Raw genomic sequence first — 13,345 nt, forward strand, 5'->3', positions numbered from 1 at the left:
ATGCCAAACTACTAATAATGGATATCTTGGTGAGAGAAAGGAAACAGCTATATATATTTTTTCATTTCAAATTTAATTAATGAATCCTTTAAGAATATGAAAGAGGAATAAACAGATTAACTATAAACAAGAAAAGCTAGATTACTCCCAGGCTTTTCTCAGTGATATTAATTTAGCCAATTAAGACGAAATTACCTGTGTGCAGCATGGCAGGAAGTAAACGTTTAAAGTCTAAAAATTCCACAAATCAGCTAAGTGGTATAAAACCAACAATAAAATATCTCAAATATACACGGTTAGAAAATACACCTCCAAAAGAGACATTTGAAAAACTATTCACTCATGGTCCAGAATACCAAGCGTTGAATAAAAATTATAAAGTGGAGGCACCTGGCTGGCTCAGTCGTTTGGGCATCCGACTCCTGGTCTGACTCAGGTCACGATCTTGCTGTTCGTGAGTTCAAGCCCTGACACGGGCTCTGTGCTCACAGTGTGGAGCCTGCTTGGGATTCTCTCTCTCTCTCTCTCTCTCTCTCTCTCTCTCTCTCTGCCCCTCTCCTGCTCATGTTCTCTCTCTTTCTCTTCCTCTCAAAATAAATAAATAAACTTAAAACTGGGTCCCTATGCGCCATATGCACCTGCCTCCACGTCAGTCGCTAAGGTAGGGCTTACAGACGTGAGGGACTCACCAGTAAGATGCTCTCCCAAGACATCCAGCGGATAGGGAGGACTGCCCGGCCCTGGATCCGGTAGTAGTCACCGCTGTACAGGTTTCTGCTCATCCCAAAGTCAGCTATCTTGATGGTATAGTTCTTACCCACCAAGCAGTTTCGTGTGGCCAGGTCTCGGTGGACAAAATTAAGAGAGGAAAGGTACTTCATACCAGAGGCTATCTGGGTAGCCATAAACTTCAGGTTGGCATAACTGAGGGAATAAAAAGGAAGAGAGAAAGTAGCCTGCAGAAAGAGGGAGCCGTGAAAGGCATGCGTTCCCTGGGTGCTTCCTACGAACTGGAGTTTCGACCTCAGCATCCCTTCTCTGCTCTCCGTGAATCTCCTTGCTTTCCCCCCGCAGGACAGTTGCTCCATTATTCCCTGCATACTAACCTCCCTGCCATCCCAGAACACCAAGGTACTTTCAAGTTCACCGCTCCGCTTCTTCAGAGCCCAGGTTTGTCTCAGGAACACACAGAAGGGACAGACGAGCTGGCTTGCTTACCTGACAGTGGGTGCGTTGCCGGAGGCAGAACTGGGGGGCTCGTGGCGGGAAAGAAACTGATTGAGATCTCCATTCTCCATGTACTCAGTGATCATGCACAGAGGGTCCTCAGTGATGCACACAGCTAAGAGGCGGATGATGTTTGGGTCCTTGAGCCGGGACATGATCTTTATCTCCTTAAGAAAATCGTTCCTTTGGAGGACACAGACACGGGTAAACCCAGAGGTTGCCAGGGTTAGAAACAGGAAGGGGAAGAAGACACGGCAAAGCCTGGTCCCGCCCATTATTCCAAGTCTTGTCTCCCTTTGGATAACCTTTGAGAGGACAGAGAAGTTGGCACCCGGAAACTGTCTCATTCTATTCACCCTGGAATCGGATGCACCCTCTTCAACTGAAATCTTTTGGAGAACACGAACCATGATCTGCTCACATTTGAATCCCTAGAACCTGACAGAAGGCCCACCACGTAGAAAATGATTACCATTTGCTGAATCGAATACACGCTGCTAACAACGAGTCTGCGAAATGAAACTTTTCACTGGTAATCGTATCTTAAGTGCCCTGGGGATTTACCTTTTTAAAAAGCCAGGGAGTCACTCTATGAATAAAGCAAAGAAATCTTTTATAAAGTGAATAATTACCCTCTGGTTTATCTGATCACTCTTTTATTTTTCCCCCCTCATACTGGCTTTTCCTGATATGGGGCACACCAGCAGTCAGTCACAACACACACTGAGTAGCCCGTTCAAAACAGAGCTGTTGAAAGCTCAGAGTGGTAATGTGGGGTCATTTCAAAAACAGCACTCGTGTGGCCAAGACCGTTAACTGATTGAGTACTTAGTGACAACCACCCTTGAGTCACAAAGTGGGCTATCACCTTCCCAGTAACAATAGCTGCGTTAGTGAGACCACTGGCCCACATTCTGGAAACTATCGGAGCAGAGGAGTCATCTCCAGTGAGTTTTCTAGGAACCTGGACTGGCAGTCATATTGTGTTAATATAACACCCTTGAAATCAATGTAGTCGTGATGTGAAACCTGCCCTCTTGGATTCCCCCTCCATTCCAAACCAGGGGTTTCCACGGCTTTGGGGGGCGGGGCAGAGTCTACGTCACCCATCACTGCTAAAGTGCAGGGGGTACAGGAGGAGAAACACCAAACCTCGCCAACCAAAACAATGGGCAAAGGCTTTGTCACATCCTACACTTTCTTCCTCTTGCCACTCTCTCCAATCATGTGCTAAGGCCAATATAAAGAATATTCCATCTCTCTAAGGGAGGCAGAGGATGTCATCAGTGCATACTGATGTCCTTAAGATTGAAATTCTCAGGGGCGCCTGGGTGGCTCAGTCCGTTGAGCATCTGACTTTGGCTCAGGTCATGATCTCACGGCTCGTGAATTCAAGCCGCGTGTGGGGTTCTATGCTGACAGCTCAGAGCCTGGAGCCTGCTTTGGATTCTGTGTCTCCCTCTCTCTCTCTGTCCCTCCCCCGCTTGCTCTCTCTCTCTCTGTCTCTCTCAAGAATAAACATTAAAAAAAAAAAGATTGAAATTCTCACAGTTGAAATTCCAGTTCTGTTCCCTCACCTTTCTTCATTCCACATCCTGTCCATTGCAACACTTTTAGTGAAACTCTACCACCACTCGTGGAATTGACAATAATTTGGGGAATAGGAATAGTAAGTTTTCTCTCACTGTGAGTATCAGTGAGACTAATCGAGTCAACACAAATGGGAAAATACATACGTTACCCAGATGTGCAGACTTCTCTGAGACACAGACAACCAGCTTTCAACCAGCACGCCTCCCTGGGTGAGGATTAACTCACCATTACTGTAATGGAAAGGCTGTCAGACAACGGAGTATGGCTGGAAACTGCAATTTATGTGGCAAAGGATCCAAGAGACTATTAGCCAGTTTGGGAAACAGCTAAAAGGACTGTGGATCCTTTTGCTTTGAGGTCCATGGATACTTTTCCAAGTAGAGGTAGCTTCTCATTTGGGGGGTTGCTGGACACAGAAGAGAAGAAGCATAAAAGAGAAAAAAAAGGGATGAGAAAGTAAGTAGAGATGCGAAAAAAGGAGAACGGAAGAGACTCAGCAAGAGAGATGTGTGTGAATGTGGAAGTCTGCCAAGACGTGGTAACGACATTCAGGAGTATGTCTGTGCATAACCATGGCAGGAGCAAATATTCAGGCTGTTGTGTGTGTTGGGAAGTACAGCTCTGTGCAGAAGGAGTTAGGAGGTAAATAGGTAGCTAATTCGATGGATGGTGGGCATTTGCGTCTGCCAGGGATGGAGGGGAGAGGAGACGAGGGCGACAGCCCATCAGAAAAATAAAGCGTAACAGTGAAAGGTGAGGCAGCTCACAGACCTTCCCATCTCAAAAGAAAAAAAATTGCTCAAAGGTTTCCAGGGGTGTTCCTGATCCCGAAGGTGAAATACATAAAGGAGAATTCAAAATGCAGACCACAGACCTGGCGTTCTTGTTGGCATCTGCTCGGAGCATTTTCACGGCCACCAGGACAGGCTGGTTGGCACTGACATCTAGGGCAAAATCTTTGTCTTTGAACTTTTCCATCCCCTCCACTTCACAGAGATGAACCTAGACAAAAGTCACCTACTTTCAGCATCATCGTTTCTCCTGAAGACGCCTCAGTGCTCTTGCTGGGCATTTCCTGGAGACAAGCTAACTCTTAAGAACTCCACCAAAAATCATCAAGAGACTGTTAAGATACGTGTGACACACCTTTAATTCAAATGGTTGACACACACAACGGTAAAGTACCCAGCTGATATGATACGTTACTGCTTTGTGAAAGAAACATACATTGATTGGAACATTAAATATGTCAACGAATCTACAACACGGTATTTTATTACAGCACAGTCCATTATAAAATGTCACTTGGCATAAGTGCTCCAACTTTGACTCAAGGGAGTTTAGTTAGAGGATCATACAAAACACATGGCAATCTCCTCTCTAAGTCATCCTTTGGTATGGCGTCAGCAATGTAAGTAACCCCGATGTATTATCAACAGTGTAACGAGCCTGTGTTTTCAACCCAGGGGACAGAATGAGTACCTACATCACAAACAGATGCCATGGACCCTTCTACCCCCACCAACACCAAACCTACCCAAGGGTAGAGCGTCACCCATACTGAAAACCAATAACACATTCTTATATTTCATTTAGAGTTCAGATGGCACTGTTGAAGTGCCTATTGCCACTTAAATCATGGCTTGGAATTCTCAGAAGGTTCATGTGACCGATGGAAGAGTGCAAAGTCACTATTACGTGCATCACTCGGAGGGCAATTAGGAAGAGTGCTCCTCCTTATCTCAGTTGGCAGTTCATTCCCTGGTGGCTGATTCTGGGACTAAAGTCAGGGGCGAGGTTGTTTTTGACCACTTTACACATAACTCCCATTGAAAGGAAGAAAACAAAGTGCCTATCAAGCAGCAAGATGTTCTTGGACAGTTTATAAAAGATGATCACATCTTATGGGTCCCCACCCTCTGTAACCTATCGTAAAAGTTGCTGAAAATATTGAATGTTTTTCAGGATGTCTGAAGTCCAGTGACTTACTGGCTTAAAGAACAAACTGAGGGTTGATGGGGGGTGGGAGGGTGGGTGATGGGTACTGAGGAGGGCACCTATTGGGGTGAGCACTTGGTGTTGTATGGAAACCAATTTGAGAATAAATATCATATTTAAAAGATAAAATAAAATAAAGTAAAATAAAATAAAATAAAATAAAATAAAATAAAATAAAATAAAATAAAATAAAAAACATAAAAAAAAAACCTCCTACACAGAAATCAGAAGACCCAGGGTCTCTGTTATTTCGCAGAGATGAGGTTGACCCAATACCAGCCTTCTGGAAGACAAGGCGAGGAGAGATAAGTGAAGGAGACATTCTAGTATGAATCCACTTTGGAAAGGGGTCCTATGCTCTACTGGACAGTTTTGAGATACCAAGAACTGGAGACCCCAATGGAAGACTCAACTCACCTCCCCGAACTGGCCTTCTCCTAGCTTCTCCTTGAACGTTAGGAGTTTCCTGGGGAACTCTTCCACAGCCACGTCTTTTCCTGAAAGCAAGTCCATGGTAACAGCAGGCACTGAATAGGTGTTGCCTCCGGTTACCCCCTGCAGGTTCACAATGTCAGCCTCCGCGTAGTGGGGCGCCCCCTCGGGCCCGCTGGGCTGGGCCAGCTTTGCAACACCACTGCAGCCTGGGAAGACATGGGTGATGAGTCTTACTCCAAGGGGCATCTTGACAGGAAAACTGGGAGGCACCCCCAAGATCACCCACCATACCCCATGCCATTGTCATTTGGAGAATGGCTCCTCTAGAGACTCTTTTTTAGGGCCTTTGGAATGTAGACCATCATTTTCTCTCTTATTCTTTTCAAACTGCATGATCACCAACAACCTCCTTGGCTAATCTTATGGGATTGTGGTAAAGCTATAGGCCACTTCATGCACTGTAAGGGCAGGAGTATTAAAGTTTGAAGATTTAATCACGTTTCTTTAATTTTAAGACACCATCATTGATTTAATAACCTATATTAGGGATTTAAAAAACTTTCTGATTATATGATCTAGTTTAAGATATATCCTTCCTTAAAAAATAAGCATTACAGGACACCTGGGTGGCTCAGTGGGTTGAGCGTCCGACTCTTGATTTTGGTTCAGACAGTGATCTCATGGTTCATGAGATCGAGCCTGTCAGGCTCCTCACTGCTTGGAATGCTCTCTCTTTCCCTCTCTCTCCGCCTCTCCTTCTCACTCACTAGCTCATTCTCTCTCTCTCTCCCAAAATAAATACACTTTAAAAAATTAAAAATAAACATTAAAACATGAGGGGAGAGATGTTTTAAGACTTTGGAAAATACATAAATTACTTTAGTTCAACCTAGGAAATAAATTAGTTTATATCCCTTATTCTTGCTATCTCTGTAAAATTGCCTGAGTTCAATGTGCTCCTTCAATGTTTGCTGTCTGCGGAATGATAAATACATGCTAGTTTCCTTCCTTCCTTTGAAAAGAGCCCTTGAAAAGCCTATGCACCCCAGTTAGTCCTGTCTACTTCTCTATCCAGCTCTTCCTGCCCCCCCCCCCAGTTCTTCTACTAGCTTGGATCACTCTTCAGTTGCTGACCTTATGGAGAAGCTACTTTGAGCCCCAGCGATGACCCCAGAATCCCTTCTGATGTCACTCTGAAACACGTTAAAAAAAAAAAACCTGGATGTGAATCAATTGGCACAGTTTTACCAAAGCAATGCTTTTACTGAAGAAAGGCAAGAAATATTTGCTGTCATAAAAATTTTTTGTATTATTCTAATAAACTTTCACCAAAGATAAATCAACAAAAATTAGATAAACTCTATTATCTAGATGGCCAAAAAAATTGGGAATTCTAGGATGTCTTTAGCTTCATGTATTTGTTTTCTCCAGGGGAAGTGCTAGCCTTGAATTTACCACGAATGATGTTTAGTAGTGGGTGAGTACCCTATCTGGGCTTCCTCATCTTCTTCCTATGGAAAATGAGGCGATCAGACTAGTTGGACTGCTTTGAGTCTTCTGGTGTTAACACTTAGGGGACACCTTTCCTCTTCTGACCTGGGGGTCCCTTCAAACACCGGCTATGTGCAGTAGTGAAGGACAGGCGCTCAGATTAGGGTAGGAGAAGCAGCAGATCAATCTAGGAAAAGGGTGTGAACTTCTCAGGAGAATGTGGACCTCTCTCGATCAAACCAAGATTTGGTTGAGTAGGAGCAAAGCATCACACCTTCATTATCCCTGTCAAGACGTCTCCCTCATTCTCTGCCACTGGGTCATCCTCACCTGACTCTTCCTCCCCCGGTGCAAATTCTGGGAGTTTTCGTATCAGCCTCGATGGCTCCTGGTAGTCGGGGCGAAGGGGAAAGATGCGATCATAAGTGGAATTGGACTCCTGCTCACTTGGCGATGAGGAGCGGTTGTTGTTGAACATGCTGGACTCACTGGGCAGGGACAGGCTGACTGTCATTTCATCATCCAGCATCCTCCTGGAAGCCTGAAGGAGAAGGATGGGGAAGGCAAGTTGGCACAAGGGGGATCATCACTTCCTCCTCTCCTCAAACCCAGCTCTTTCACTCAGCTGAGATACCTCTCTGTTACTCTTAAACTCTGGAAGCACCACAGGTGACAGGATAAGGCACGGTCTGGTTCCACAAATGCCTGTGTCATAGAAATGTAGAATAATCCTTCATTGTGTCAAGGCAGAATCTGACATCCGAACTTCCATGCTGCCAACATTCATTAGCTTTCACTGAAGCACTTAGAAGGGTTATTTACATGACACTAGAAGAACCCCTCAGTAGCCAATCAAAGATCTTCTCAATCTTGCAGAGTTTTTGATGTTCTATTAAATAATAGATTTTTGCAGACTTATCCTTCAACTGGTTTGATTTTGCGTAGACATACACTAAAATGCTCATTCAGTCAACAAACGTGCTGCAACATGATGGGTTTGCAGTCCACTTGATCACTCTGACCCTGTAGGTTAGGATAATATGTCCTCAATCCTTCATTTTCACTAGCCAAAAATAAAATGGCTACAGAATGGGAAAGAAAAGCCCTGAGTATACTGAGGTGAATTACACCTGGTAAAGAAAGAGGAAGATGAAAATAAATTGTTTTGGCATCCTATTCAATGTGACTTACCTGCTCCTTCCAAAGGAAAATGCCAGAATCTGAATTATGTGACTATTTGGATTTGAACATGTAAAATGTTCCACTCCACTCCAACAAACACACTTTGGTTGCTCAGGAGAAACTTAGATGTCTGCTTCATCCCCTAGACTGAAAAGTCCTTTGTTGCAGTAACGTCCTCGATACTGCATGGGATCTAGCACATAGTAGGTACTCAGTGAATAGGGGTTAACTCTCTCAAAGAAAAAATGACACCACCAAAAGTATCCTACAAGTAGTGCTTAGTCTAAAGCTATTTTGAGTAATGTTTCTTGGAATATATGTGCATGCTTAAGGGTTTTACACACACACACACACACACACACACACACACACACACACACAAATTCTGTCCCCAGGAAGAAATCTTGGGTCATTCAAGAGCATCCAGAGTTATCTTACTAGGATATACAGGGTTAGAAAGGATTTCTTGAAGGACCAAGTTAAATATTCCAGGGCAAAATTTTTCCTCTCGCTTTTACTTAAAGAGTCTCCAATCCGACAGTCATCTTCCAACCCATGAACATATTCCAATTAGACTCAGAAGAAAGACCCAGAGAAGTCCAGTAAATTCTGGTTCCAATAAAGAAAGAAATAGCTCATAGAGTATAGAACACAGACTCCCTCTTCCCAAAGAAAATGCAGTCATAACAAATTACTCAAGGACATACAGTAGCTTCCAGCTGTCCCATGAATCTCTAGTCCACCAGCTTCTACTACCACCAGTACCCTTTGCTGCCCCTCATCCTGAATCTAGACACCCAGTAGGTTCCAGAATTCTAGAAGAAAGAAGGTTTTAACATTGCCTCATCATGCCTCACAGCTCAGAACTTCTACAACATCTCACGGTCCACATCCCTTTGAACTCATTGATCAAGTGAAGACGTCCACGGCCAAATGTAGACATATGTAATCATCAGCAGACCCCAAGAGCATCAGATGCTTAGCAGGAGTGCCCAGAAAGCTGCTATCTGGCCTTAGGAAACCAAAGAAAGTCATAGATATTCCATCTTTGATGGAATGTACATATTTTGGAAGAAAAACGTCAACAAATTTCAAGATGGGAATGAGCATAGAAAATAGGATACCAGTTGTATGACCTTGAGCACGTCACATTTTCTCAACAGAAAAACAGTTCAATATAACTACTCTGCCCAGCTCACTGGAAGTATTCATTGAGGTTCAAGTAAAATAATACATGTGAAAAAAGTCCTTGCAGACTGTCAAGTATTAGACAAATGTATAAAAAATTACTCAGATAATTTAGACTGGACAAAACAAATCAGAGGAGGGACTCAGAAAGATGCGTCATCATAACTTCCAAGTACACAAAGAAGTGGAAATAAGATTACAAGAAACTTGGATTGGATACTAATGAGGCTGAATGTTTTTCTGCACATACACACACACACATGCATGTGTGTGCGTGCGTGCACACACACACGCACACACACACACACACACAAATGTAAACTGTAACGGAAGAGAAGGAATAGCATTATCAGAAGTTTCGGCTAGGTTTTTTTAATTCAAAAATTAAAAATATATATACAGATTCCTGCACTCCCCCCCTGCCAAACCCAGTGAATCAAAACCTTCAAGGGAGATGCTTGAGTTGAGATTCAATGTATTAGGAAGAGTTTTCTGAGTTTTCTAGGGAGGTTCCAAACTCTCCATTCCAAATATGAGAAAATGGACTTAGCTTGTTCTTTTCTGACTCCTTTCAATAACAAGCTTCGCCACTCCCAGGCTTCTTAGTAGCCCCAGTTAATGCTCTAAGCATTTATAAGTTCTTATAGTTTGCCATTTTCTCCTAGGGAAACAGTGGCTTAGGCAAGGGTGGGGTAGGTTCCTATCCCATGACTGTTCTGCATTTCCTCACCTTCTCCAGCATCTTCTGCCAGAACTGCCTCCAGAGGATGATGACAATGATGGCCAGGAGGATGAAGATAATGGCCACCAAGCAGCCGATCAGGATCCGAGTGTTGCTGTCGTCGACTTTAAGCATTGGATCTGGCATCAGGAAAAGAAAGATGGAGAACACCATCATCTTATGGGGCAAGGCAAGGCAAGGCATGAAGGACTGGACCAGAGACAGGGAGGTAGAAACTCTTCCTTCAGGATAATTCTGCAAGATGCTACCTCAACACTTCTGCTTTGTTTGGGTTTTGCTACTCACGTAGTACTTTGCTTCTACACTGTACAGGCCTCCTCCTTGGGACAGTAGCCTTCTCCTCCTCACCTATCAGACTGGATAATGGAGAGGTTTTGCATTCATCCTCAAATTTTGTTCCTTTATTACCATTGCCTGGATCTACTGGCCCCCAATCATACCTTGTGAAAAACAGGTGAAGAGCCAGTTTCACCCTTCTCATTCTGTGAAGCACGCCGAGGTAGCTGAGAGTTCTCTTTGGAGACACTCAATCACCTGTATTTCCCAGATTGCTATTCATATGACCGGTGACCATCTGAGGTGCTGGACACGCTTTTGCATGTATCTCCAATTAGAGAGACTAGCATTTTGTTTAATGACTTCCATCCATTCACTGAGATCCCCACTATGGGTCTTACTCAGAAATGTCCCTTCCCGTGTTTCTGTTCCAAGTAACCTGAACTTTCATGAAGCAACTGGAGCAACTCCAGACTCTCCTTTAGCTGAAGAGTCACATGGAACGGCAGTGAGAAGAGTGAGTTGGGGGTCCTTTACTTTGGAGGTGGACTGGCCTGCCTTCCTAGAGCTACTCTTCATCCAAAGCCACCTGGTATAAAGCCTCCTACGCAGACAGTTAGGCCCTTGCGAATCTCCGCCCATCTCCATCCTCTGAAGACACCCTCAGTTGACCTTTTGTAACTAGAGATCACACATACCATAGGTTGTGGGCGCCACAGGTGAGGTAGGCAGGGCTCCAGAGTTGTTGTACATGGCCGCATCTGTTACAAAAGAAGGGTGAGTCAGAGCAGGGGAGAAGACAGTGAAGTAGTGATTTTTCTGGAGGTAGATTGTGACCTAGCACATGGTGAAATCCATTTAGTGGGTTGCCACCGGGCTTTCTCAAAAATGAAATCATATAATATTCTAAATTTAAAAATCACCACTCATCTATATAGTAAGGACAACTCTTGTTTTGTGAAATGTTTGTTGCAGTGACACTGGCTGCCGTGGTACAAAAAAGTTTAAGGAACAGTGGTTCAGAGGGCTGTGACCACACATTATCATAAAGCGCGCACAGGAATTGAGACCCAAATTCAGCAAAATGTGGAGAGCATACGGTGGGTGAGTGGGCATGGGGTAGACAGTGCTAAGAGGCTCTTTCCTTCAAGGAAACTGTTTGCAATTTATTAAACATATTGAATTTATAAAAATGCAACGAGTGCATAATGATACTAAAAAAAACAACTATGAAAAACAAAACAAAACTCATTAGACATTATTAAAAGTTGCTAGGGCATCAACTCTGAAAAGAGAAAAAATTAATCGTGCATCCTGTCCTTCCAATGTAAACTGTATTTCAGGGTAAGCAAGCTCATGAGGAACAGTTCTACTAATCGGAAGAAATTCAGCTAATAAATGCCGAAGGAATGCAAGAATTAGAATCCCTAATGAAATAAATAATTCAAGCAGTGGTCATCAGTTCATGGAGACAACCTGAGCCCAGAAATTAATCTTAGCACCACTAAAGGTGAGAGAATCTAATATTACATCCCCATGATGGGGTTGAACGTAAAGGACACAACCCTATCTATGACAAATTCTTGACAAAAAGAAATACCGAACTTGAATCAAATTAGCCTGTAGATATCACCTCCAGTCTATTGGAATGACAAAAGATAGACGCTCTGGAAAATGACTTCAAAGAAAGCAATCAGTCAAACCAGAATGGATGTTTTTAAAAGGACTGTTTTATATTAAAAGAGACACTTAGGAACATAATAAAGAAAATCTTCCAAGAGGACCTTATTTGGATCCTAATTCAATCAAGCCAGCTGTAGTTGTAGACAACATTAGACGTATCTATGATTGTCTATTCGATAATACTAACAAATTAGATTATATTAGATAATATTAAGGAATTACATACTAAGAAATGCTGCTAGATGTTATAATGCTCTAAGCTTACAAGGCATCATGTTTAAAAAGACGATGTTATTTTCTTTGACGTATTCTCAAATGTTTAGTAATGAAATCAAATAATGTCTCAGGTTTGCTTAAAATATGACAGCAAAAGGGAGAGACAGATAAAACAAGCATGGAAAAACATCAGTGGTTAGTATGGCTGAGTGACTGACCAGTGGGGTTCACTGTTCTCTTTACTTCTGCGTATATTTAGAAATTCTTACTTAAATGTTTTAAGAGTGTGCTTCCCCTTAGCTGGCTTGATTGATATAGCTTTAACACATTGGACTCTCACGTTTTAATGCTTTATTTTACATGCCTCTTAGACAATATGGGAGAGCCCAGTAAATATTCTAGTCACACAGAAGATTCTTCTGTCCGTCGACGAGGAGCCGCCGTGCAACCCTCTTTCTCAGAGACCCGCCACCCTCCTCCGTCACCACCCGACCCCCATGTCCACAGGAGACCCCCCCCCCCCCCCCCCGCCACCAGCTCCCAACCTGATTGGAAGGTGATCTCACTGAACATCATCCAGGTGTCAGCAAAATGGTACTGGCACTTGATGGCGCTGGCCATGCGGTGGTGGAGGGGCACCGTGACAAAGCGAGCGCTGGGGTTGACGTCGTCCAGGACAAGGGGGAAGGACACGGCGTTAGGTTCCCACTCATTGGCTTCAGAGCGGAAGTAGCACCGCACCTCCTTGAAAATCTTCACACCTTTGGCAAACATGTTGTTGCAGTGCACCTGACAGAGAAAGAGGCCCGTGAGTGCCAGGCTGGCTCCAATAAGTGGCATGGGGACAACCTAACCCAATAAAATCCTAGCCCCCCCCCCGCCTCCCCGGTTTCTCTGAGCACTGCCCTTGGTGGATAGTTGGTGCTCTGCTGTCTTTTGGATCTGCCCCTCCAGGAACTTCAGAGCGTGTGGCATATCGGTCTGTTCCTCCAAAACCACGGTGGCTCCCCAGTCACCTCTCTGCACCTGTGTGCCCCTGACCACCTCATTTCCTGTTGCCTCATCTGCTAAATGAGGGCTGGACCAGCCTCCCCTTGGGTCCTTCCTTGCCCTTAACACCCCCAAGTCTCTAATCCTCTCCAGCCCACTTGTCGTCCACCCAGAATCAAGCTATTCTGAACTGAGGTAAGGGGAGCCCGCCCTCCTCCGTCCTCCCAGGTACATGCTAAAGCCAGTCCACTCCTTCTAACAGGTAGTCGAGAAAGAAATAAGACGCGGTGCGAAACAAGTTCAGCTTTCTCTTTAGAAATCTCA

General features: G+C 44.0%; 1 protein-coding gene across 3 annotated transcripts in view; it reads right to left on the reverse strand.

Annotated features, from left to right (window-relative positions):
* Positions 1-13,345, reverse strand: part of DDR2 (discoidin domain receptor tyrosine kinase 2) — a 156,809-nt gene that overhangs the window by 11,108 nt on the left and 132,356 nt on the right. For all 3 annotated transcript variants that reach the window (XM_043567560.1, XM_043567561.1, XM_043567559.1), the window contains exons 8-15: positions 12,577-12,820; positions 10,831-10,893; positions 9,845-9,975; positions 7,075-7,285; positions 5,236-5,459; positions 3,695-3,822; positions 1,219-1,410; positions 690-924 (exon numbers count right to left, since the gene is read on the reverse strand). In XM_043567560.1, coding sequence (XP_043423495.1) covers positions 690-924; positions 1,219-1,410; positions 3,695-3,822; positions 5,236-5,459; positions 7,075-7,285; positions 9,845-9,975; positions 10,831-10,893; positions 12,577-12,820 — 1,428 coding nt within the window. The remainder of the gene's footprint in view (positions 1-689; positions 925-1,218; positions 1,411-3,694; positions 3,823-5,235; positions 5,460-7,074; positions 7,286-9,844; positions 9,976-10,830; positions 10,894-12,576; positions 12,821-13,345) is intronic.

This window comes from Prionailurus bengalensis, chromosome E4 (genome assembly GCF_016509475.1).
Source record: "Prionailurus bengalensis isolate Pbe53 chromosome E4, Fcat_Pben_1.1_paternal_pri, whole genome shotgun sequence".
Taxonomy (NCBI): Eukaryota; Metazoa; Chordata; class Mammalia; order Carnivora; family Felidae; genus Prionailurus; species Prionailurus bengalensis.